Here is a 26,908-nt window from a genome sequence, read left to right on the forward strand (position 1 = left end):
AGACTTCAAGGAGACAACTAAGTAAATTTTCTCATGAAATGTTGTAGCCCACCCTTGGGTCTCATTTACAGTGCAGGCTTAAGGAATAGCCACATTTCCTTTCGAGACTAGACGGGTAGTTTTGATACTCTAAAGTTAGTTAGAACCTCAAGCCCATGAATGTCCTCTCTGATAAGTTAGTAAGCATTTATTTACAGGCATACCTCAGAGATGCTGTGGGTTCAGTTCCAGACCACGGCAATAAAGCGAATATCACACGCATTTTTTGGTTTCCCAATGCATATAAAAGTTATGTTTACACTATACTGTAGTCTGTTAAGTGTGCAATAGCATTATGTATAAAAAAACAATGTATGTACCATAATTAAAAAATACTTTATTGCCCGGCGTGCCCCGCGCCGAGTTTGGTGGGCGGTACTCGGCGGTGCCGCCATGACTATTCTGCCCAAAAAGAAACCACCGCCTCCCGACGCCAACCCCGCCAACGAGCCGCCGCCGCCCGGGCCGCTGCCCCCGGCGCCTCGCCGCGGCGGGGGTGTAGGCGTGGGCGTCGGCGGCACGGGTGTGGGCTGCGGCGATCGCGACCGTGACTCGGGAGTCGTTGGCGCCCGTCCTCGAGCCTCGCCACCGCCTCAGGGCCCGCTCCCGGGGCCACCGGGTGCCCTCCATCGCTGGGCGCTGGCCGTGCCGCCTGGCGCCGTGGCGGGCCCCCGGCCACAGCAGGCCTCTCCTCCTCCTTGTGGGGGCCCCGCCGGTCCCGGCGGCGGTCCCGGTGACGCGTTGGGTACCACGGCAGCGGGCGTGGGCGCGGCGGGCGTGGTGGTGGGCGTGGGCAGTGCCGTTGGCGTGGGTGGTTGCTGCTCTGGGCCGGGTCACAGCAAGCGGCGGCGTCAAGCCCCTGGGATTGGCGCGGTTGGCGGGGCCAGCCCTGAGCGTGAGGAGGTCGGCGCAGGTTACAACAGTGAGGATGAGTATGAAGCGGCTGCAGCGCGCATAGAGACCATGGACCCCGCCACCGTTGAGCAGCAGGAGCACTTGTTTGAAAAGGCCCTGCGAGACAAGAAGGGCTTCATCATCAAGCAGATGAAGGAGGATGGCGCCTGTCTCTTCCGGGCTGTAGCTGACCAGGTGTATGGAGACCAGGACATGCATGAGGTTGTGCGAAAGCACTGCATGGACTATCTGATGAAGAATGCTGACTACTTCTCTAACTATGTCACAGAGGACTTTACCACCTACATCAACCGGAAGCGGAAAAACAACTGCCATGGCAACCACATTGAGATGCAGGCCATGGCAGAGATGTACAACCGGCCCATGGAGGTGTACCAGTACAGCACAGAACCCATCAACACATTCCATGGGATCCATCAAAATGAGGATGAACCCATCCGTGTCAGCTACCATCGGAATATCCACTACAATTCAGTGGTGAATCCTAACAAGGCCACCATTGGCGTGGGGCTGGGCCTGCCATCATTCAAACCAGGGTTTGCAGAGCAGTCCCTGATGAAGAATGCCATAAAAACATCGGAGGAATCGTGGATTGAACAGCAGATGCTGGAAGACAAGAAGCGGGCCACAGACTGGGAGGCCACAAATAAGGCCATTGAGGAGCAGGTGGCTCGGGAGTCCTACCTGCAGTGGCTGAGGGATCAGGAGAAACAGGCTCGCCAAGTCCGTGGCCCCAGCCAGCCCCGGAAAGCCAGCGCCACGTGCAGCTCTGCCACAGCAGCAGCCTCCAGTGGTCTGGAGGAGTGGACCAGCCGGTCCCCAAGGCAGCGGAGTTCAGCCTCGTCACCCGAGCACCCTGAGCTGCATGCCGAGCTGGGCATCAAGCCCCCTTCCCCAGGCACTGTCTTAGCTCTTGCCAAACCTCCTTCACCCTGTGCACCAGGTACGAGCAGCCAGTTCTCGACAGGGGCCGACCGGGCTACTTCTCCCCTCGTGTCCCTCTACCCTGCTCTGGAGTGCCGGGCCCTCATTCAGCAGATGTCCCCCTCTGCCTTTGCAGGCCTGAACGACTGGGATGATGATGAGATCCTAGCGTCGGTGCTGGCAGTGTCCCAACAGGAATACCTAGACAGTATGAAGAAAAACAAAGTGCACAGAGACCCACCCCCAGACAAGAGTTGATGGAGACCCAGAGACTGGAGACGATCTCCCAACCCCCACACTCCTGCCCTCTGGTGCCACCCCACCTTCTTTGGCTTTCTTCCCTCTTGCCTTCTTCCTTCTTCCCTCTCTCCCCTCCTTTCACTCCTCCCCACTTCCCTCTGGCTAGCCCACCCCTGCGCGCCCTCTCATCGCTGCCACCACCATCATCACCTGTCTCTTCGCCAGCTGACGTGCCCTGTTGCCCCCTGCACAGCACCATCCCTGCATTCCACAGGGGACTTGGGCACGGGTGCTGAAGGTAGGCGAGAGGCACACAGAGACAAACCAACTGGCAGCCAGGCAGCCCCTGAGGAGTGACATTCAGACAGAGGAAAGTCTCCCTGTCCCTGATTCCTTCCAAGATCAGAAACTTGTCACCCCAGCACAAATGATGCCGAGGAGGTGGGAGGAGAAAGTGGGAAAATCCCCTTCCCAGTACCCCAGTCATTGTTGAAATTTTTCTCTATTAAACTGTACTTTTATCTTATAAAAAATACTTTATTGCTAAAAAAATGCTAAGCATCATCTGAGCCTTCAGCAAGTCTTAATCATTTTGCTGGTGGAGGGTCTTGCCTCTATGCTGATGGCTGCTGACTGATCAGGGTGGTGGCTGCTGAAGGCTGGCATGGCCGTGACAATTTCTTATAATAAGACAGTGATGATGTTCATCACACCGATCGACTCTGCCTTTCACTTAAACACTTACAGCCCATTTTAAGGCTAGTAACTGGCCTAATTTCAATATTACTGTTTCAGGGAGGCCTGAGGAGAGGGAGACAGGGGAACGGCTGGTCATTGGAGCAGTCAGAACACACACATTGATTAAGTTTACCATCTTATATGAGCACGGTTCATGCCCCAAACACAAGAGTAACACCAAAGATCACTGATCACAGATCACCATAACAAATATAATAATGAAGAAGTTTGAAATAGTGCAGGAATTACCAAAATTTGACACACAGACATGAAGTGAACAAATGCTGTAGGAAAAATGGTGCTGATAGACTTGCTCAAGGCAAGGTTGCCACAAACCTTCAATTTGTAAAAAACACAATGTCTGCGATGCACAATAAAGTGAAGTGCAATAAAACGAGGTCAGCCTAAGTAAATACATAAGTAAATAAATCAGAACTATTTTGAAAGTCTAAAGTAGCTGAAGTAAGTAAAAGTCCTGCATTTCTGGGAAGCTATGTTTTCTGAACTCTTGAAAGGTACAGGGAGAGCAAGATAAAGACCCAGTAGGTTAACTAACTGTACTAGTTTCCTAGGATTGCCCTGGTTTTAGGTGCAGAATGTCTCCTGTCCTGGGAAGCCCCTCAGTCTTGTGCACACTGGGACATTTGGTCACCCTAAAATAAAGACTTACGTTGTGGTTGATGAAATTAAAATTCAGTGGAAAGGGTACTTATATACTATTTTCCAAATTATATATCTTTAATATAAATGGAGTAATATAAATAAAAACGGAAAAAGCATAATGACTAAATACTCTCCTAAGAAGCTATCCATATATAGGCAAATCCTGGACAGCTTGTCCATGCAGTTACAGAGGTTCATTTGGTAGCATTTATTCTAATTGCAAACTTTTTTCCTACAAGGAAATAATTAGCCTTTATAGGGTTCTTTTGGAAATCCCAAATGTTAGCATGACACCAGATATCCTACAGGCTGAGAAAGGAGAAAGTTTCCAAAGGAAATTGCTTAACATTTTCAACGATGGGAGGTCAAGAAAGGGAAAAGGGTGAGGTGACCTTCCAGAGAACAGTGCTGCTGGCACAGTGGGGACAGAAGCCAGATTACTGGGCCCAAGGAGGGACCCAGCAGCGGAGAGGCTCCAGACGGCCTGAAACCACTTCTGTAAGATGTCAGGGAAAGGAAGTAAACCAATGAGCCAGTAGCTAGGGGGCAAGAAAAAAGCCTGTGAAGGTGGAGCAAAGTCTAGTGTGCTGAAGACAGAACGAAAGAAACCAGGGATGGAAAGCTTACTTGGAGCTTGTTGCCACCAAGAGCAGAGGATTCCTGCCACCTGGGCCATTCAGACTGTTATCGAGAAATATTTTAATGGAAGACTCTGGCGCACGTGTCCAGGAGCCTCCCTTCTAGCTAGCCACATTTTTAAGGCCCAGCTCAAGACCTGGCCTCTATACATGTGTTCTCCCACTCCTTTAAATGACTTGTGCCGTCGCAGAGGGTCTGGACTCTGGGAGCAAGCCAGTTGCAATCATACAGCAGCAGCTAAAACGAAAACAGTGTCAGAATAAGAAAAATAGGATAAACGTAAAGGTTTTGGAAAGTTTATAGCTTGGGTCCATGACATTGGGTAAACATCCAAGACAAGAAAACCTTTTTTTTTTTTTTTTAATAAAGAAAAGACTGACACTTTATTATATCAAAATTAGAACTTTCTTGTTTTTTTAGAAAGACAAATTTATGTATTTTTATTGTCCTCCTTTTCTCAATAAAAGGTACCCTTCTAAAAAAATGAAGAACTTTCTTACATCAAAAAAATTTTTAAAGAAAATGAAAAGACACTCTTAGTAAAGATATCGGCGTAAAGATATTGGCGTAAACACAGCAAGGGATTAGTAACAAGAACACATAAAGAACTCTCATAAATCAATAAGGAAAGCAAAAGAAAAATGGGCAAAGATTTTTACAGAAGAATAAGCACCAACAAAAATACAAAGAGATGCTCAGCCTCATTAATGATGAGGGACATGCAAATGAGATACCATTTTATGGAATTCAACTGGCAAAAATTTAGAAGTCTACCATGTTAGAAAGACTTCGAAGCAACAGTATCTTTTATACGTAAGACAAGAAAACCTTGAATAATCAGAGTCCCTATTCTCCAAACTGAGATTGTTTTTAGCTTTTAGGAAAACTCCAACACATGCAGGACCACTTAACACTGGCAGGGTCTGGGGCAAGAGCACAAATGGAGGCCCATCTACCATACACCTAATCCGTAAATGTGCTACACCAGGCCAATAAGTGTGGCTCACCCACACCCCTTTCATCCTAACCTGGGCTCTGTGAGGAGCCTGTGGGCTCACAGGAGCAATCAAGCTCCAGCCACACCCTGGAGGCCCAGGGATGTCCACATCAGCACCTCCTGAATGACTATGAAATACTGCCCAGCTTCTCCAAGCAGGCTTCAGGCTGTTTGCACTGGGAATTTAGGGTCCTTCATACCAAGTGTGTTCCAGAAGGCCGAGGGGGCATATCCATTAACCCCTTGGCCCATCAGAAACTTTACCACGAGGGGTGTGGTGACGCAAGAGGAGGACCAGCTTGTGTGCCGAGGCCAGGATCCTTCTTGCCTGAGTTTAACAAACATACTGGACACATTATCATTTTCCAGTTATATTTTATCACTGCATTCTCCCCATCTGACTTTCAAATAACTCTTGGACAAGACTTTACAATAAGGCTTCCCACAATATTGACTGTAACAGCTCAAGCAGGCTGAACAGCCCAGAAAGAATGTTCCTGCTGAGCAAACTCAAACACAGCAGGCTTCGGTGCTCCAGTGAGAGGCCCCAAACGGGGTGTTCTCTGGTCCTATCCAGCTTTTTTTTAATCAGATAAAGCAAATTACAGATTATCTCCTGGCAAAGGAAAAGCAGAGTTTTTAAATACATTTGAGATGGAAATATAATCTTCTGACAGCTTCTGAAAGGGAGCACTTTAGCCTGGGTTATTTACATCAAACCCAAACCACTTCAGTTTACCCTACATGGGATAGGGAGCTGATGCCTTCTCCAGTCTTCTTCCCCAGGAACTAAAGCCTGGAGGAGGTGGCGTCTGACTCAAGAATACCTTGAAGGCGATGCATTCAGGGGAATAACCCCACAAGAGGAGTTAGCACACCTGGCTCTTCTCTTCACCTGGCTGGTCAGTTGGGAGGTTGCTTCTTCTGGGCCTGTTGCCACCGCTGAGAATAAAAGGACCAGCCTAGATGATTTAGAATTTTCTTTGGGGCAGGAGGGTCTGGAAAACCCTTGAGCAATTTGATCTTCTAGGAAGCCCTGCAGGGTGAACACAGCTCACCTGTACCCTGTTAACAACTTGGAATATCTGGGATTCACCTGGCCCCGGGAGCGTCCTCCAGTTACAGGATGTACCATCCCAGGCTGGATAACCGTCACTGGGGCATATTTCCAGCTTGAGGTGCTCAGTCACTCTCTTTGAAGAGACAAACGATTACTACTGCACCGAATTTGGGTCCCCAAATGAAGCAGCAGCATGTGTAGGGGAGAGCCACGACTGTTAACTGGTGCATTTAACCAATTAAATTCGGCTGTGTGTCTCAAAACAATTTGCTTCATTATTAACCAAGCTGGAGGCAATGATGGAGGTGATATTCGGAGGCCTGATAGATTTCAAGGTTTGAGTAAATTCTGAAGAAATTATTTACTTAGTATAGATGTGATCTCAAAGAAACTTCCTCAAATAGTAAACAAACAAATAAAAAAATAAACCTTCAAGTTGAGCATTGGGCTGCGACTTTTGCTTGAAATAGCTGCCATTTTCTTAAACCTACAGCATAACAAGTACCGTAGAGTTGGGGCTATGGTATTTGTTTTCCGGGGCTGTTGGGAGGATGAATGGGATACTCCAGATAAAACGGTGCGTGGCCCCACCCCCACCCCCAATCAGGCCGGTGAGGAGCCTGCTCAGAGCCTTCCGTCTCTGTCGGTCTGGCACAAAATAGGGCCTCAATAAATATTTACTAAGTGCATGAACGGTTGCCTGCTTTTCTCCTTTTGTTTAGTCACACTCTCCTTTTAAGCTCCTACAAAGAAACCCAGGGCCCTGCATGCTGCCAGTTCCACTAGGGTGTGGATGTAGGGTGAGAGGAAGGGGGATGAGCAATCAGTAAGGGAGGCCAGGGATCCGAAACGAGAGGGAGGAAGAGAAAGATATGCTTAGAGGCGCAGGGCCAACAAAGAGCCAGACGCAGGCGAACCCAAGCGCTCTGCACCCGGGACGGGCCCCCGGCGCGCCTCCCGCCCAGCGAAGTCCACGCCGCCGGCCTGCACCGGGCGAGACGCCCTTAGCCCGCACCCGGCGCGGGTCAGTGGCCCCCGCCCCCGGGGCGGTGCCGGGAACACGCGGCGCCTCCGGCGGTCACGTGGGGGCCGCTCCGCCGGGCGGCGCTGCTGCTTCCCGATTGCACCCTCCCAGTGCCGGGGACGCGGCGCTCGTGCTCCCGCCGGAGCCTGGGGAAGCGGAGAGCAGGAGGCGGCCCGGCCCTGCGCCCACAGGATGCCCGCCGCGGAGCCGGGCGCCGCCGTCCTCGTGGAGCTGGCGGAGGCGACGACGCTGCGGGCCGCGGGGCCGCGGCGGCAAGGGTAGCGGGGCCAGAGTTGGCCCCGAGGCGCCGAAGGCGGGCGGAGTGGGAGGAGGAGCGGCAGGCATCCTCCGCGGCGCGGCGGGCGGGCGGCGGCCCTGCTGCCCCGGCGCGCCCCTGGCCCGGGAGCCCGGAGAATGCGAGCTGCGCTCCCCGCCGGCCGCCGCCTCCCCCCGCGCCGTGCGCCCGGCGACCCCCGGAGCTGCTCGCGTCGCCGCCGCCCCCCAGCTGCGGGCGCCCGGCCGCTGGCTGCGCTAGGACCCGCCGCCGCCGGTCGCCGAGGGCTGGTAGGAAGGGAGGAGAGGGAGCGAGAGGGCCCCGGAGACTGGCGCCCGCCGGGGCGCAGCGCGGTATGTAGCTGCGGGCTCCCGCGCGAGGGTGTCGGCCCGGCCCCGCCATGGCTGGGACGGACAGCGGGAACCTGAAGACGGTGAGGCTGTGGCGGGACGCCGCCCTGCGCGCCAGGAAGCTGCGGAGCAACCTGCGCCAGCTCAGCCTCAGCGCGGCCGGGGGCTGCCCGGGGACCGACCAGCTCGACTCTCCCGACGCGCCCCAGCTCGTGCTGCCGGCCAACATCGGGGACATTGAGGTGCTAAACCTGGGCAACAACGGCCTGGAGGAGGTGCCCGACGGGCTGGGCTCGGCGCTGGGCAGCCTCCGCGTCCTGGTCCTGCGCCGGAACCGCTTCGCCCGGCTGCCCCCGGCGGTGGCCGAGCTGGGCCATCATCTCACCGAGCTGGACGTGAGCCACAACCGGCTGAGCGTCCTAAGCGCCGAGGTGGTGAGCGCCCTGCGCGAGCTGAGGAAGCTCAACCTCAGCCACAACCAGCTGCCCGCCCTGCCCTCCCAGCTGGGCGCGCTGGTCCACCTGGAGGAGCTGGACGTCAGCTTTAACCGCCTGGCGCACCTGCCCGACTCCCTCTCCTGCCTCTCCCGCCTGCGCACCCTCGACGTGGACCACAACCAGCTCACGGCTTTTCCGTGGCAGCTGCTGCAGCTGGCGGCCCTGGAGGAGCTCGACGTGTCCAGCAACCGGCTGCGGGGCCTACCTGAGGATATCAGTGCCCTGCGTGCCCTCAAGATCCTCTGGCTGAGCGGGACCGAGCTTGGCACCCTGCCCAGCGGCTTCTGCGAGCTGGCCAGCCTGGAGAGCCTCATGCTGGACAACAACGGGCTGCAGGCTCTACCCGCCCAGTTCAGCCGCCTGCAGCGACTCAAGATGCTCAACCTCTCTTCCAACCTCTTGGAGGAGTTCCCTGCCGCGCTGCTGCCCCTGGCTGGTCTGGAGGAGCTCTACCTTAGTCGCAACCAGCTCACTTCCGTGCCGTCCCTGATCTCGGGCCTGGGCCGTCTTCTCACCCTGTGGCTGGATAATAACCGGCTCCGCTACCTGCCTGACTCCATCGTGGAGCTCACGGGCCTGGAGGAGCTGGTCCTGCAGGGGAACCAGATCGCTGTGCTGCCAGACAACTTTGGCCGGCTCTCCCGGGTGGGCCTGTGGAAGATCAGGGACAACCCGCTGATCCAGCCCCCCTACGAGGTCTGTATGAAGGGGATCCCCTACATCGCAGCTTACCAGAAGGAGCTGGCTCATTCCCAGCCGGCGGTCCAGCCCCGCCTCAAGCTGCTCCTGATGGGCCATAAAGCTGCAGGAAAGACCCTGCTCCGTCGCTGCCTCACCGAGGACAGAGTGGAGGGGAACCAAGGAGGAGGGGACAAGGAGAAGAGCCACCCGCCTTCACCTCCTCCCGTGAGCAAGGGCATCGAGGTGACCAGCTGGACAGCGGATGCCTCCCGGGGCCTGCGGTTCATCGTGTATGACTTAGCCGGGGATGACAGTTATGAGGTGATCCAGCCCTTCTTCCTCTCCCCGGGGGCCCTTTATGTGCTGGTGGTGAACTTGGCCACCTATGAGCCGCTCCGCTTTCCCACCACCGTGGGCTCCTTCCTGCATCGGGTAGGGGCGCGGGTGCCTCACGCCGTGGTGTGCGTTGTGGGCACGCACGCCGACCTCTGCGGGGAGCAGGAGCTGGAGGAGAAGTGCCTGGACATCCACCGCCAGATCGCCCTGCAGGAGAAGCACGACGCCGAGGGGCTGAGCCGGCTGGCCCAGGTGGTGGATGAGGCGCTGGCCCGGGACTTTGAGCTCCGCTCCGCCAGCCCCCACGCAGCCTACTACGGGGTGTCCGACAAGAACCTTCGGCGGCGCAAGGCGCACTTTCAGTACCTGCTCAACCACCGGCTGCAGATCCTCTCGCCCGTGCTGCCCGTGAGCTGCAGGGACCCACGCCAGTTACAGCGCCTGCGGGACAAACTGCTCTCAGTGGCCGAGCACCGGGAAATCTTCCCCAACCTCCACAGAGTACTGCCTCGGTCCTGGCAGGTGCTGGAGGAGCTGCACTTCCAGCCCCCTCAGGCGCAGCGGCTCTGGCTCAGCTGGTGGGACTCGGCTCGCCTGGGCCTGCAGGCCGGCCTGACCGAGGACCGGCTGCAGAGCGCCCTCTCCTACCTGCACGAGAGCGGCAAGCTGCTCTACTTTGAGGACAGCCCGGCCCTCAAGGAGCACGTCTTCCACAACCTCTCCCGCCTCATCGACATCCTCAATGTCTTCTTCCAGAGGGATCCTTCCTTGCTGCTGCATAAGCTGCTCCTGGGGACCAGCGGCGAGGGCGAGGCTGAGAGCCGGGGTGAAAGCTCCCCGCTGATGGCGCCGCCTGCTCCAAGCCAGGATGCGCTCCGGGCCACCCAGCTCCATCATTACGTGGAGGGTTTTCTGCTGCATGGGCTCCTGCCGGCCCACGTCATCCGGCTGCTGCTGAAGCCTCACATCCAGGCTCAGCAGGACCTGCAGCTTCTGCTGGAGCTGCTGGAGAAGATGGGACTCTGTTACTGCCTCAACAAAGCCAAGGGCAAGCCTCTGAATGGGTCCACGGCCTGGTACAAGTTCCCGTGCTATGTGCAGAACGAGGTGCCCCACGCGGAGGCCTGGATTAACGGGACCAACCTGGCCGGGCAGTCCTTTGTGGCTGAGCAGTTGCAGATTGAATATAGTTTTCCCTTCACCTTTCCACCCAGCTTGTTTGCACGCTACAGCGTCCAGATCAACAGCCATGTGGTGCACAGGTCGGATGGCAAACTTCAGATCTTTGCATACAGAGGGAAAGTCCCTGTGGTGGTGAGTTACAGACCTGCCAAGGGGGTCCTGCAGCCGGACACCCTGTCCATTGCCAGCCACGCATCCTTACCGAACATATGGACGGCATGGCAAGCCATAACCCCCTTAGTAGAGGAACTGAATGTCCTACTTCAGGAATGGCCTGGACTGCACTACACCGTGCACATTCTCTGTTCTAAGTGCCTTAAGAGAGGGTCACCCAATCCACACGCTTTCCCAGGTAAGAGGGGAGAGGGATGTGTCTCTCTTGTGGTATGTTTTAAGATGCATTTGGGGAAGATATTTGTTTCTCCTTTGGCAGACTGTTTGCTTCACCTCGCTGGCTCCCCAGGAAAGCTTTTCAAGGTAAATAGAGGGGGATTTGGGGACAAGCAAAAGGCAGTAAGTGTGTGAGCAATATGAATACAGTCACCAGTATCATGTATCGTACTCTTCTAATAGAAAGACTCAAACTTCTAAAGTGGGTTCCAGTCCAAACATTTCGGATCTCCTTTTCCCTCTTCCCAATTCCGCCCACCTTTCCTGGAAGGAAATTTCAGATGGTTGAACAGAAGGTGAGTGGTGTCTGATGCCGAGTCCTGGGCTATAATGCTTATTAGACACATGTCGAAGGGGTGCTCTGAGTTGAGATGTCTAGTCTCATATTTTGTTTAAGTTCAGAGTGTGACCATAATGCAGAAATTATTGCTCCTTTTTCTTAAGAAATTCCAGAGAAGAACGTTTCGTAATCGGGGTGAATGATAGATTAGTAAAGACAAAAATGTCCGTCTGTAAGGCATGACTCAATCCTGGGATCACTGTTTTACCCACTGCACTCTAGGGCATGAAAGAGAGATTACTGAAATCTCTAAGGGGAGTTTTTTGGGTATTTCTTGGTAATTTTGTGCTTTACCGACATCTTAAGGCCCGGTTTTTGGTTGTTAGAGAGTGGAGCTTTATGGAGGTGCTTTGTAAGAGATGGAAGGGACAAGAAACTGACACGAGTTTTTGGGTTTTCGTTGTTTTTTTTCCTCTTTTGGGGAGTGTTTTCCAGCAGACTTTTTTTTTTTTTTAAACTGTTTCAGGTGAGTGGGAGAATTCCAGGACTGGTAGGATTTTTTCAGGGCTGGCTAATTGGTATCCTAAGTGTCTATTTGGGAACGGGTCCATTTCTTCACCCTTTGGAACACTTCTCTAAACAGCTCTGATTTTTGTGAAGCAGGCTTAGTTAACATTCCAAGTGTCCTAAGGACAAACCCAATAATAGCATCACTGCCAGTTTCTCCCCTCGGTCCCCCACCTCTGGGTACATTGAGGGGGGGGATGAAATGGAAGACTGTACGCCACTGTCATCTTTGTCCTAGTCTGAATGCTGCTCGTAATAGTACCGGGAAGGAACTGGACACCAATATTTCCGAAGGTAACATGTCCCCGTTGCCCTAGATCTAGGCTGAGTTTAATTCATCAGCTGAAAAAAGCCACCATATCCAGTTACCAGTCAATTAAGCCGTCCATTCTGTATGATTATCTGGTGTCTCGTCACAGTTCCAGACTTGGTAGCCCTTTCAGTTTGTTTTATATTTGCCATTGTCTTTATTCATGAAAGCAAAATTCTTCTCTATTGTGCCACTAAATTGAAGAAAGGGGTTGAGAATTACACATTCACAGAGCAGATTATTGAAGAAGCTGCTTAAAGCCAGTTCTTAACACAAAGATGGAGCATTAGTAAAACTGGTGTTATTAACAACAAAGGGAACACATAGGTTATTGAACAAGTAAGGATCTGTGCAGAGGAATTCGAAGAACTTTGAAGAGTAAACAATGAGGCTGAATTTTTTTTTCTAAGCTCTTTATTTTTTACCAGTCATAAATTCCACGAACAAGCTGTCTCCAGATGCAGAGACAACCCCATTCTCTTGTTATTGTTTTGCCTTTTTGTCTTTCAAGGAGGTTCACCTGGTTTGAAATCCAGGCTCTAGGGAAGAGGTGGCTTTTTCAGCGTAAAAAGCAATTAAATGATTGAAAATTGTCAAATTATCTTACGTAGTGAGTAGGAATAACTCATCAGCTGTTTTTATAATATGGACTGTAGGTTTCTGTCTTGTTTATGGTCAGAGAAAGAAATTATCTTTTTTGCTTCGTTCAGGATTGATTTCTTCCAAAAGCAGCAGAGGGTACAGAGTAGTGGGAAAAGATGATTATAGTACATTTATTACATTAAGAAGACAAAGAAAAAAACCACATTTTCCTCTTTCATAATTTTCTGTGATAGCCATCATTTGTTAGTATTTGTCACAATTCTGAAAGATTTGAGAAGAGCTAAGATAATGAAAAGCTAGAAGGTGATGTAGGAACAAACATATAACGTTGGGTGTTCAGTTAGTGAGGGCATACATTTGAAAATACGCTGGAGGAGTCCCTGGATTGTTAAAATATATTGTAACTCAGCAGAAACCTTTGAATCTCTTGGTAGCCTTTTGTTTCTTTAAGAAGTCATTTTGCTTTTTAGAGACATGAAAAAAGTTGGTTACTTAGTTTTACATTTTATTAAAGTGTCTCCTCTTGTAAACTAGCAATTTTATATACAATGGTGAAAAAACACTGGCTGTTAAATTTGTTTCAGCTTCAAGACGTTAAGATTAAATAGGAAATTAATCAAAGTGTCTCGTTTGATTTTATACGGAAGAAACAAAGTTGCATTATTATCTTAAAAAGTTTGTGTGTGTGTGTGCAAAAAGCCCATTTTGGCCCTGTCCCTGTGGATGGGACATTGAATTTTCTGGCCTGAGCTGCACCGAGGTAGTTGGCCTAGGGAAGTATAACGCTAGATTTCTCTTTTCTTATTTTGATTTACAGAAGAAATGCAACGTTTTGGAAAATCCTTAGTCACCAGGCCACTTGTTTTGAAAAGTTCTTGTAAGAAAGATCTAAGCACCGTGTCAGAGAGGTCACCTGTTTGTTTCATTTGAGATAAACGGGTTGAGTGATAAGAGAGGCTTTTGGAAACTCAAAGAAGGCCCATGACGCAGCCTACATGTCAGGTGTGAGTCTTTGCCTACTTTCTGCAACGACTTTACTGCCGGCACCTGACAGCCAGGCTTCCTCCTCCTTAACGAGGGAACTCCATGGAATGTTCTTGGCCTTGAGTAAGTTTCTTCTTGCGGGATATTTATCTATGCTCGCGTTCTTTTCCACCAACGTGACATCTAAACCAGGAGAGCTGACTGCTCCTGAGGTTGGATAACGTGTGGCCTACGGATGTAAGATGTGGAGGTAGGGACGGAGGTCCACAGCGAGATTCTAGTGCTTTGCTATCCATTTCAGTATTTGAAAGGATGCTGTGTGTTTTTAAATTGGAAGAGTGCATCTTGGTGAGTTGAACTTGGGCCGCGTGTGATTTTTCATGAAATATCCTACTCTTCACATTATTCAAGGTCACTCTTAAGAATAATTAGAAAGCGCCCCAGAGCAGTAGGCAGCGAATTGGAAGATGATCTTTTATATATTTGATCCCTTTCGTTCACTCAGTTGCTCAGCACCCTGCCGCTTCTCCCTAGTCAAGTGCCTCTTGTCCTTGTTTAATTTCTTACACACTCTGTACCTCTCTGAAGCCCTCACTGAATTTTGCCTTGTTCTGTGGCTGTTTGTGTAGGTCATAATATCTCTTTGATTAGCTTGTTCACTTGCTTCCTCCAAGCAAGAAACATGCCTGAGGCTTTGCAGCTTCTGTAAGAGCCTCTCAACTGTCTGCTGGATGATTGGTCTTTGTGAGAAATCTCTTTTTCGTTTTCTTTGATAGTCACATACTCTGTCAGATTCCCAGGTGGTACTCTTGTAGTCATCTCGCTTCGTCCTGTGTCCCAGCTTCCCTCCCCCACACTTGGCCCTCTGGTGTTCTCATCGTGACTGTATTACTGGCCTTGCCCTTGAATGGGCCCTTCACTTTGACCACTGAAGCAAAGCAAAATTCTTGCCTTGTTCTATCTCAGTTTTAGAGTTCCTGGAATTTGAGCATGACCTAGTTGCTCAGATTGAATTAGTCATTGTTTTTAATTTTGCAAAGGTTATTAAATATCTTTTTGGTTTGGCTTTATTAATACGGATGCCGCTCGGCTTCTGTTTTTGTGGAGAGTCCTCTTTGAACTCTCTTGGGCTTTGTTTCATAGAAACATCAAAACCTTCATCATGCAGTGGACGAAAGAAACTCCCTGCATAACAGAATTCAAAGACTTGAAAGGCCTTTGGAGTGTTCAAATTATTTTGAATATTAGGTGCCTCTTCTTTAAACTCTAGAATAAACTCTCAAGTCCATCCCTGCACAAGTTTAGAATTTCCTAGAGAAAGTATTTTTTAATTTGTTAACAGACATTTTGTGTCGTCCTCTGCCACCTGCTCGTCTTATTCTCCAGGAAACCTCACCTAGTTTAGTTCTTACTCATTTTCTTCATCTGAGCACCTAGAACATGTATAGGGTGTACTTCACAGGGTTGTTTTGAGCATTAGGGGAGAGACTGTGTCGGGGAAAGCAGTTACCCCCCGTGTCTGGAGGAAGTGAGGGGCTTCTGCCCCATGTACCAGAGGGGGGCCGTGGTGGGGATGGCTGATATGGGAGTGAACATTTCTGGTTGATTTCTCCCTTCACCCACCAACTTGCTTCTCTCCATGAGAGTCTTTTGATCAAGGATCTGACCATCCATCCATCAAGGAGCATTTTTTTTTTTTTTAAATGCAGGGGACCAGTAGTGCTGGTCTCATCTCTTGCCCTCTCTTGTCCGCTGCAGCCGAGGCCCTCCTGGGCCCGGGGCTGGAGAGGAGAGTTGTTTGTGTTTCAGGCTCTGCTTGGGGCAGGCCCAGCCAGGTCTCTGTTCCCCTGGTTCAGCTGCTCTGATTGTAAAACCAGGTGTCAGGTTGCTGTCAGGTTTACTGTCCTCTGGGGCTGGCTACCTTCACTTCAGTGGGGAGGGCTGTGGAGGCCTCATTTTGGCCTGCCTTCCCCAAACCTGCTCCGGCACTCGTGAAGCTGACCCTCGGATCCCCATTTAGTGCCTCGAGTCTGCAGGGCCTGTAGAACCCAGAGTGATTGACAGACATCTCAGACAGCCACAGCATACGTACGATGACATGTCTTTCTTGAACCACCAAGACGCTCTCCGTGAAAGGTGTGGCAGTTTGCTCTGCAGTTGTACCCTCACTTCTCTGAGTTCTAATGTCTCATGTGATGCCACACCGCGCCCTGGACGGTGCCTGGCACAGGGCTGAGCAGGTGGAAGGGACTCAAAGCGGATTGGTTATTTTTTAAGAACTCAAGAAATTCTAGTGTTTCTTAATTGATTCCTTGGCAGAGTGGTTTTTTTTTAGGTTGCTTGTGATGTTTTTTATCTCTAAGTGTGCACTTTAAGAGAAGCGTGTATAATTTTCCCATGGGATTTTTCTGCCACATCAATCCCTGCCCTCTGTGTACATCCTCCTGACTCTTACAGAGATGGGGGAAGGGCGGGCGAGGGGCAGCTTATCAGGATAAAGGTGAGTGAAGCGTGGAAGTTGGCTACAGAAAGCTTCCACCACCTGACATCACAGTCGCTCTCCTTGAGGCAGTGGGCACTCCCCTCCCTCCTGTCTCATAGCTCTTTCTTTCTTTCTTTTTTCTTTTTCTTTTATTTTTTTTGGAATTTTGGAATTTTATTTTTTTTATAGAGCAGGTTCTTATTCGTTATCCATTTTTTTTTTTTTTTTTTTTTTCTGCGGTACGCGGGCCTCTCACTGTTGTGGCCTCTCCCGTTGCGGAGCACAGGCTCCGGACGCGCAGGCTCAGCGGCCATGGCTCACGGGCCCAGCCGCTCCGCGGCATGTGGGATCCTCCTGGACCGGGACACGAGCCCATGTCCCCTGCATCGGCAGGCGGACTCTCAACCACTGTGCCACCAGGGAAGCCCTCGTTATCCATTTTATACATATTAGTGTATACATGTCAATCCCAATCTCCCAATTCATCACACCATCCCCGCCTACCCCCAACCCCCCGCCACTGGCCACTTCCCCCCTTGGTATCCATACGTTTGTTCTCTACATCTTTGTCTCTATTTCTGGCCTGCAAACTGGTTCATCTGTACCATTTTTCTAGGTTCCACATATATGCGTTAATATACGATATTTGTTTTTTCTGACTTACTTCACTCTGTATGACAGTCTCTAGATCCATCCACATCTCAACACATGACCCAATTTCGTTCCTTTTTATGGCTGAGTAATATTACATTGTATATATGTACCACATCTTCTTTATCCATTCATCTGTCAATGGGCATCTAGGTTGCTTCCATGACCTGGCTATTGTAAATAGTGCTACAATGCACATTGGGGTGTGTGTGTCTTTTTCAATTACGGTTTTCTTGGGGTATATGCCCAGTAGTGGGATTGCTGGGTCATATGGTAATTCTAGTTTTAGTTTTTTAAGAAACCTCTATAGTGTTCTCCACAGTGGCTGTATCAGTTTACATTCCTTACCAACAGTGCAAGAGGATTCCCTTTTCTCCACACCCTCTCCAGCATTTGTTGTTTGTAGATTTTCTGATGATGCCCATTCTAACTAGTGTGAGGTGATACCTCATTGTAGTTTTGATTTGCATTTCTCTAATAATTAGTGATGTTGAGCAGCTTTTCATGTACTTCTTGGCCATCTGTATGTCTTCTTTGGAGAAATGTCTATTTAGGTCTTCTGCCCATTTTTGGATTGGGTTTTTTTTTTTTTTTAATATTGAGCTGCATGAGCTGTTTATATATTTTGGAGATTAATCCTCTGTCCGTTGATGCATTTGCAAATATTTTCTCCCATTCTCAGGGTTTTCTTTTCATCTTGTTTGTAGTTTTCTTTGCTTTGCAAAAGCTTTTAAGTTTCATTAGGTCCCATTTGTTTATTTTTGTTTTTATTTCCATTACTCTAGGAGGTGGATCAAAAAAGACCTTGCTGCGATATATGTCAAAGAGTGTTCTTCCTAAGTTTTCCTCTAAGAGTTTTATAGTGTCCAGTCTTACATTTAGGTCTCTAATTCATTTTGAGTTTATTTTTGTGTGTGGTGTTAGGGAGTGTTCTAATTTCATTCTTTTACATGTAGCTGTCCAGTTTTCCCAGCACCACTTATTGAAGAGACTGTCTTTTCTCCATTGTACATCCTTGCCTCCTTTGTCATAGATTAGTTGACCATAGGTGCATGGGTTTATCTCTGGGCTTTCTATCCTCTTCCATTGATGTATATTTCTGTTTTTGTGCCAGTACCATATTGTCTTGATTACTCTAGCTTTGTAGTATAGTCGGAAGTCAGGGAGTCTGATTCCTCCAGCTCCGTTCTTTTCCCTCAAGGCTGCTTTGGCTATTTGGGGTCTTTTGTGTCTCCATACAAATTTTAAGATTTTTTGCTCTAGTTCTGTAAAAAAGTGCCATTGGTAATTTATCTGTAGATTGCTTTGGGTAGTATAGTCATTTTCACAATATTGATTCTTCCAATCCAAGAACATGGTATATCTCTCCATCTGTTTGTATCATCTTTAATTTCTTTCAGCAGTGTCTTATAGTTTTCTGCATACAGGTCTTTTGTCTCCCTAGGTAGGTTTATTCTTGGTATTTTATTCTTTTTGGTGCAATGGTAAATGGGAGTCTTTCCTTAATTTCTCTTTCACATTTTTCATCATTAGTGTATAGGAATGAAAGAGATTTCTGTGCATTAATTTTGTATCCTGCTACTTTACCAAATTCACTGATTAGCTCTAATAGTTGTCTGCTGGCATCTTTAGGATTCTCTATGTATAGTATCATGTCATCTGCAGACAGTGACGGTTTTACTTCTTTTCCAATTTGTATTCCTTTTATTTCTTTTTCTTCTCTGATTGCCATGGCTAGGACTTCCAAAACTATGTTGAATAATAGTGGTGAGAGTGGACATCCTTGTCTTGTTCCTGATCTTAGAGGAAATGCATTCAGTTTTTTACCATTGAGAATGATGTTTGCTGTGGGTTTGTCATATATGGCCTTTATTATGTTGAGGTAGGTTCCCTCTATGCCCACTTTCTGGAGAGTCTTTATCATAAATGGGTGTTGAATTTTGTCAAAAGCTTTTTCTGCATCTATTGAGATGATCACATGGTTTTTATTCTTCAATTTGTTAATATGGTGTATCACATTGATTGACTTGCATATATTGAAGAATCCTTGCATCCCTGGGATAAATCCCACTTGATCATGGTGTATGATCCTTTTAACGTGTTGTTGGATTCTGTTTGCTAGTATTTTGTTGAGGATTTTTGCATCTATATTCATCAGTGATATTGGTCTGTAATTTTCTTTTTTTGTAGTATCTTTGTCTGGTTTTGGTATCAGCGTGTTAGTGGCCTCATAGAATGGGTTTGGGAGTGTTCCTTCCTCTGCAATCTTTTGGAAGAGTTTGAGAAGGATGGGTGTTAGCTCTTCTGTAAATGTTTGATAGAATTCACCTGTGAAGCCATCTGGTCCTGGACTTTTGTTTGTTGGAAGATTTTAAATCACAGTTTCTATTTCATTACTTGTGATTGGTCTGTTCATATTTTCTATTTCTTCCTGGTTCAGTCTTGGAAAGTTATACCTTTCTAAGAATTTGTCTATTTCTTCCAGGTTGTCCATTTTACTGGCATAGAGTTGCTTGCCAGTCTGCAGTCTGCAGTGTCTGTTGTAACTTCTCCTTTTTCATTTCTAATTTTATTGAGTTGAGTCCTCTCCCTCTCTTTCTTGGTGAGTCTGGCTAATGGTTTATCAATTTTGTTTATCTTCTCAAAGAACCAGCTTTAGTTTTTTTGATCTTTGCTATTGTTTGTTTCTGTTTCATTTATTTCTGCTCTGTTCTTTATGATTTCTTTCCTTCTACTAACTGGGTTTTGTTTGTTCTTCTTTCTCTAGTTCCTTTAGATGTAAGGTTAGATTTTTCATTTGAGATTTTTCTTGTTTCTTGAGGTAGGCTTGTATAGCTATAAACTTCCATCTTAGAACTGCTTTTGCTGCATCCTATAGGTTTTGGATCATCGTGTTTTCGTTGTAATTTGTCTCTAGGTATTTTTTGCTTTCCTCTTTGATTTCTTCAGTGATCTCTTGGTTATTTAGTAACATATAGTTTAGCCTCCATGTGTTTGTGTTTTTTACGTTTTTTCCCCTGTAATTGATTTCTAATCGCATAGTGTTGTGGTTAGAAAAGATGTTTGAAATGATTTCAATTTTCTTAAATTTACTGAGGCTTGATTTGTGACCCAAGATGTGATCTATCCTGGAGAATGTTCCATGTGCACTTGAGAAGAAAGTGTAATCTGCTATTTTTGGATGGAATGTCTTATAAATATCAATTAAATTTATCTGGTCTATTGTGTCATTTAAAGCTTGTTTTTCCTCATTAATTTTCTGTTTGGTTGATCTGTCCATTGGTGTAAGTGAGGTGTTCAACTCTCCCACTCTTGTTGTGATTTCCTCTTTTATAGCTGTTAGCAGTTGCCTTATGTATCGAGGTGCTCCTATGTGGGTGCATATATATTTATAATTGTTATATCTTCTTCTTGGATAGATCCCTTGATCATTATGTAGTGTCCTTCCTTGTCTCTTTTTAAAATAAATTTATTTATTTATTTATTTCTGGCTGTGTTGGGTCTTCGTTGCTCTATGTGGGCTTTCTCTAGTTGCGGCGAGCGGGGGCTATTTTTTGTTGCAGTGCGTGGGTTTCTCATTGCAGTGGCTTCTCTTGTTGCAGAGCGTGGGCTCTAAGTGTGTGGGCTTCCGTAGTTGTGGCACGTGGGCTCAGTAGCTGTGGCTCGTGGGCTCTAGAGCTCAGGTTCAGTAGTTGTGGCACACGGGCTTAGTTGCTCTGCGGCATGTGGGATCTTCCTGAACCAGGGCTCGAACCCGTGTCCGCTGCATTAGCAGGCAGGTTCTTAACCACTGCGCCACCGGGGAAGTCCCCTTCCTTGTCTGTTGTAACATTCTTTATTTTAAAGTCTATTTTACCTGATATGAGTATTGCAACTCCAGCTTTCTTTTGATTTCCATTTTCATGGAATATCTTTTTCCATCCCCTCACTTTCAGTCTGTATGTGTCCCTAGGTCTGAAGTGGGTCTATTGTAGACAGCATATATACAGGTCTTGTTTTTGTATCCATTCAGCCCGTCTGTGTCTTTTGGCTGGGGCATTTAATCCATTTACATTCAAGGTTATTATTGATATGCATGTTCCTGTTAACCATTTTCTTAATTGATTTGGGATTGTTTTTGTAGGTCCTTTTTTTCTCTTGTGTTTCCCACATAGAGAAGTTCCTTTAGCATTTGTTGTAGAGCAGGTTTGGTGGTGCTGAATTCTCTTAGCTTTTGCTTGTCTGTAAAGCTTTTGATTTCTCTATAGAATCTGAATGAGATCCTTGCCTGGTAGAGTAATCTTGGTTGTAGGTTCTTCCCTTCCATCACTTTAAGTATATCATGCCACTCCCTTCTGGCTTGTAGAGTTTCTGCTGAGAAATCAGCTGTTAACCTTATGGGAGTTCCCTTGTATGTTATTTGTTGTTTTTCCCTTATTTTCAATACTTTTTCTTTGTCTTTAATTTTTGTCAGTTTGAGTACTATGTGTCTCGGAATGTTTCTCCTTGGGTTTATCCTGCCTGGGACTCTCTGCACTTCCTGAACTTGAGTGGCTATTTCCTTTCCCATGTTAGGGAAGTTTTTGACTATAATCTCTTCAAATATTTTCTCTGGTCCTTTCTCTCTCTCTCTTCCTTCTGGGACCCCCATAATGCGAATGTTGTTGCGTTTAATGTCCCAGAGGTCTCTTAGGCTGTCTTCATTTCTTTTTTCTTTAGTCTGTTCCATGTCATAGCTCTTTCTTTCTAACTAGCCCCCTACCCTTCCTTGACATTGGCCTTAAGAAGTGGGAAAGTATAAATGGTAAGGAGAGTGAAGGTCTGATGGTGGCGATGCAGGAGAGACGGTGTTTTCCCTGGTGTGTCCCAGCTGTTTTGCCTTCTTCCAAGTGCTCTTGCTTTCCAGAAGCTCCTTCCAGGTTTCTTGCTGGTTTGAGTTCAGGGGAGACCGTAGAAGAGTTGCTGGCCGGAACGAAGGCAGCGATGGTTCGTGTGTGCTGTACTCTGTGGTAACAGCTCCCAGACACCACTGTCAGCGGGCCTGACTGATTCATGGAGAGGGAGGAGAAAACATTTTCAGTTATTTTTGGTTTTGGTGCAGAATGCAAGAAAACATTTTCTCATTTTTCCTTCCTCGACCTAATCTCTTAGCTGCGAATAGTGATGCCTTGTTTCTTAAAGAGTAAATTAGCGAAAAACCATCAGCAAACTTCTTTCTCTTTAGCTGTCGGTTTACAGAAGGCAAGGAGTACTGAAGGAGAAAGAAAGTGGGAGTGGGGAGCGTGGGAGCAGGGGAGAGGCATTCGGGTCCTGGTGAGTTACTGCAGTGGGTTTGCATGGGCTTTGCGAGCCTGGAGCCTGTTTTACTGTCTCAGGAAGAAACTTCCTGCCGTGGACTGGCAGTCCTAGGCACCCGGGCTGTCCCAGCTGTTTCCTTCGCTTTTGCAAATCTGTGCACAAGGGTGTTTAGGAGAAGGGCGAGGAGGAAAGGAAGTTGTGTTAAGTTGTGTAAGTTGTTGTGTTAAGTTGTATCAAGACTACTCTTTGAGGGTTCCCTGTTTCGGGCCTGCCTTTCTGCTTTTTGGGTGGGGTGGCTTACCCAGTCTAGCCCTGCTGCTCTTGCTTCTTCCTCCTTTTTATCCAGGTGAAAGTCACATACATGAAATTAACCTTTTTTAAAAAAAATTATTTATTTATTTTTGCTGTGTTGGGTCTTCGTTTCAGTGCGAGGGCTTTCTCTAGTTGTGGCAAGCGGGGGCCACTCTTCATCACGGTGTGCGGGCCTCTCACTATCACGGCCTCTCTTATTGCGGAGCACAGGCTCCAGACGCGCAGGCTCAGTAGTTGTGGCTCACGGGCCTAGTTGCTCCGCGGCATGTGGCATCTTCCTGGACCAGGGCTCGAACCCGTGTCCCCTGCATTGGCAGGCAGATTCTCAACCACTGCGCCACTAGGGTAGCCCAACCGTTTTCTTTTAATGTAAAGGATTTTTTTTTTTATGAGTAACATAGGCAAAATTAAAGTCAAAGTTTTATTTAAAGAATTCACATGTTATGATTCCCTCCACTGCCAGTCACCTTAGTTCCTCAATGTTTGAGTCATAACCTTCAAGGTAGCCCTTTTAAAGAGAACTTTTGCTCAGAGGACAGTTGTCATATTAGTAAGTCCACAGTTCTGTTTAGTTGGGATTCTTTGATCTCCACTTGAATATGGAGTTGCTTCAAAAATTCCCCACCTGTAATCTTTGGGTTCCAGTTTCTTCAAACAATTTACTTTAGGGCCCTGGAAGTTAAATTGTAGGAAGTACGTTGCTATTTTGGCAGATGATCTAAAATATATTGTTCCTTCATCATTTCTAATACTGAAAAGTTTTGTGACATCCAGTTTTCACTCACGAGCCTAGCAAAACATGTTACAGGTCTCCTTGTCACCACTGCAATAAACTTACTGTGATGGAAACAAAACCTATATCTCAATGTGGCCACATCAGTAATATCTGAACACCATGAACAGCAGTTCCCATTTGCATCTAGAATGAAGCTTGAAATGAGCCATTTTACAGTGAACAGTTCCCTGACATTTAGTGTACTCACAGTGCCATGCAGCCACAACTGTAAGGCAGGTGCTTCTGGAGGGAAGGAGCCAATGAGGTTGGTGGCTTTCTTCCTGGGGCGAATGTTCTGGAATTCTTTTGCCAGACTCTTTGTGGCAACTTTCCTTCTAAGACGTGACTTGAGGAGGGATTTTTAAGCTAGGCCCTGAGGTGCCACGTTGATGAACATCTTTGAGCACAGCTGCCATGAGAATCCTCTTCCTTAGTGTTGATGAGAGGACAGAAAGCAGGACATGGAGGCTTCTGGTCTGTGCTGTGCATATGTGATTTAATGGGGGGCTGACACACAAAGGACATGTAGGAGAGAAGCACAAATAAGTACTGTGTAATTACTGTCTTCTGTACAGTGCTCTTTTCCCATATAGATTTTGAGTAGAGTTCTGGAATGATTGGCAAGGCCATAGGCAGGTATGAGGGTTAAGGGGATGGGGTTGCATTGATTCAAATTAGGTTGTTACCAGATTAGACAGACAAGTGCACCATACGTTTATGAGCCGGATTCTGTCATCAATCACTGTTGAGTACCTTCTGTAAACAGAAGTCTGTACCAAACTGGGATTTTTAGGAGAATAAAATAAAATACCTGGCCGTGGTCATGAGGAGCTGAGATGGGATTTTGGTTGATGTAATTGTTGACTCTTGTACATATGGAATCTGACTATATATGGAGAAATTCATTGCATGTTTGAGGAATGACTGGAAAAAACTGGCTTTTGATTTTCTAGAAGAAAATGTCATATGGGAAAAAATCAGGTGTAATTTTGAATTTGCTTGCCATAGTCATTCTTTTCAGTTATTTACAGTTTAGATCATTTGTTTGCAAGAAATCTCAGGCAGATCTCGAGAGGATGCTGGAAAAGGAAAAGGCATTGTTTCTGAGGATTTCTCAAAACTTCCAAAACGAATCAGCCTTTTAAGAGGAGGGAAATGCCTCCTCTTCAGGAATCTTTTACATGTTTCAGAGGCATTTATGGATTTGCTTCTGTTTTGAGAGGGACTGCCATCAGCAGGGATTTCTGAACCCCAAGGACTGCATGAACACTGCCTCCAAAGACAGTCTAAATTAAATCGGGTACTGCCATATGAAAAAGATACGGCTGCTACTTAGAGATGTCTTTGTTGAGGGACACTTTGTTGGGGTGGTTCTCTCTTCTTAGCGTATTAAATGTTGCGAGAATTAAAGAGTTCATTTTCTTGGATCCTCCCCACTCCTGAACGGAAGCGTGTGATCTTAACATTGTACTTGTACTGTGTTACACTAGTACTGAACTTGGAGGTAGTAGAACACGCCTCCCTCCCTCCCTCCCTCCCTTTCTTTCTTTCTTTCTTTTTTTTTTTTTGAAAAGAGGATGTTTAAAAAAAAAAAAGTAATGGAGAAGGAAAATATAAAATCAAAAAACTATTTCTCCTGGGTACTGTTGTTTTATCAACTTTATTACTGTTTCCATGAGATTCTTACTTTTCATGCCATAGAGGTTATTATTGTATTAATCATCACATCAGTCATTCTAAGGGTACAGGGTTGGGAGAAAATATGATAATCGGTGACACTGTTGAGTTCCTGTCACGTTCTAGAGACAGCGCTAAGTGCTTCTTACGGGTGATCTCACTGAATCACCCCAGCAACCCTAGGGGGTCGATATTGTCATTGTCCTGACTTTCAGGGGGGAGAAATTGAGTATCAGAAAGTTTAGTTGGGCTTCCCTGGCGGCGCAGTGGTTGGGAGTCCGCCTGCTGATGCAGGGGACACGGGTTCGTGCCCCGGTCTGGGAGGATCCCACATGCCGCGGAGCGGCTGGGCCCGGGAGCCATGGCCGCTGAGCCTGCGCGTCCGGAGCCTGTGCTCCACAACGGGAGAGGCCACAGCAGTGAGAGGCCCGCGTACCGCAAAAAAAAAAAAAAAAAAAAGAAAGTTAAGTGAGTCCCCCGGAATTAGAACACTCTGGGATTTCAGCGCCGACCCTCTGACCCTCCCCACTGTCCTGCTCTGCCCCTCGGGGTCAGGTTGCCCACTACCCTCCAGGGTACGCAAACTCACCTCTGTCCCCCTCTTTCCTAGACGTCCGTTCTGTGTCACTGCGTGCTGTTCACTGTCTCAGTGTTGGACATACAGGGTCTGGTAAGGCATGGGACCTGCCCACGCAGAGGTCAGCAGAGGTCATGGTCAGGTGCCAGCGAGAGGTATGGTCTCAGAGAGGGGTTCCTGAAGGGGCTGCATTGCAACTGAGTGTGATTTCCAGTCCCCGTCAATCGCATGGAGAAGCGGGGAAGGAAGGGTATTTCAAATTAGAACGTCTCTTAAAAAGGCGGAGCGCGTTCAGATAGATCAGCAGGCCGTGCCTGGGGATGGGTGTGTGTGCGCGAAAGCAGTTAGCACTTGTCATAAAGAAGAGGCTTCTTGATGGTAAGTATCACTTATGGACTGGTCAGAGTTTGCCAGTGGCCACTGCTGGCCCATGAACTAGAGTTTTGGGAGCACTGTCCTAGCTCATTCCTTGTCCATCAGGCAGGGCTCTGTCGAGACCATGGAGGGGATTTACGGCTCAGAGAGCTGAAGGGTGGTTTCAGATGATTTGCTCAGACTCACGATCAAGTTACTGTTGGGCTGACAGGGCACCTGTCCTGTGTGATCCCCGGCTAAGCGTGCCCTGGTCCGGTTCTCTGCGTCTGAGTCCAGAGAGAACACGCACGTTGGCTGCTCCCCCAGCCAGATGGCTGCATGCCTCTGTGATCGCTAGGAATGTATCCAGAACATCGATTTTCCTGACTTGAAATCTTACCATAACAGATCCTGCAATAAAGGGGAATTTAGCTGTAACACAATTAGCATTTTATTGTGGACTAGGTTTCCCTGTCTTTACTTTGGGCTTTCTTGTGACACCACAGACTGACTGCAAATACTGTTTTTTTAATTAATTTTGCACCGATGGAACAGCATATTTTATGCACTTTGTTTGTTCGGACTCCACTTACCACGGTGTGATGGCATTTTCTTGCACCTTTCATCATATCACCACTGGAGTTTGTCTTCCCCTGCTTCTCAATTTATCAAAATATACTTAGTTACATTTTAGTTGAAATCCTAGGAGGTGCAAGATATTAAAAAAACTTTGTTTTGTTTATATTTGCTTAATATTTTGACTTGAAACACTTGGAATTTTCTGTTGCATTTTAAAATGGAAGCATTATAATATAGTGGTTATTTGCAAGGGCTCTTGAGATTCTGCTGGGTTCGAATCCCTGTTCCACTTGTTAGCTGTGTGACTTTGGATGTCATAATAGTTTCTGTCTCATAGGCTGGCCCTGCATATTGAGTTAATACAAGTAGAATGCTTTGAACAATGCTTGACACATGGCAGGGGTCCCTTAGGTGTTAGCTGCTGCTGCTGTTTCTACCATTATTCCAGAAAGCACAAGTCTAAAGATCTATTTGGAAATCTGATAAGCTTATGGATAAAAGTCTTTTTTCATAGGAGTATAGTACAGTGTG

The 26,908-nt window shown here is 47.5% G+C and overlaps 2 protein-coding genes across 6 annotated transcripts in view; both read left to right on the plus strand.

Moving 5' to 3' along the window:
- The first annotated feature begins 415 nt into the window (after nucleotides 1-415).
- Nucleotides 416-2,649, plus strand: LOC309795859 (OTU domain-containing protein 5-like). Its single transcript, XM_082608677.1, has one exon. It carries the CDS (start codon nucleotides 433-435, stop codon nucleotides 2,134-2,136), a length of 1,704 nt encoding a protein of 567 aa, XP_082464803.1. The 5' UTR covers nucleotides 416-432; the 3' UTR covers nucleotides 2,137-2,649.
- Nucleotides 2,650-7,819: 5,170 nt separating this feature from the next.
- Nucleotides 7,820-26,908, plus strand: part of MFHAS1 (multifunctional ROCO family signaling regulator 1) — a 136,936-nt gene continuing 117,847 nt past the window's right edge. For all 5 annotated transcript variants that reach the window (XR_014292397.1, XM_082608827.1, XM_082608829.1 and 2 more), the window contains exon 1: nucleotides 7,820-10,911. Coding sequence is in view for 4 of the 5 variants with exons in the window: in XM_082608827.1 (XP_082464953.1) it covers nucleotides 7,914-10,911 (2,998 nt within the window). In the remaining variant the exon portion in view is untranslated. The remainder of the gene's footprint in view (nucleotides 10,912-26,908) is intronic.

This window comes from Mesoplodon mirus (genome assembly GCF_964341445.2).
Source record: "Mesoplodon mirus genome assembly, chromosome: 20".
In the NCBI taxonomy this organism is placed as follows: Eukaryota; Metazoa; Chordata; class Mammalia; order Artiodactyla; family Ziphiidae; genus Mesoplodon; species Mesoplodon mirus.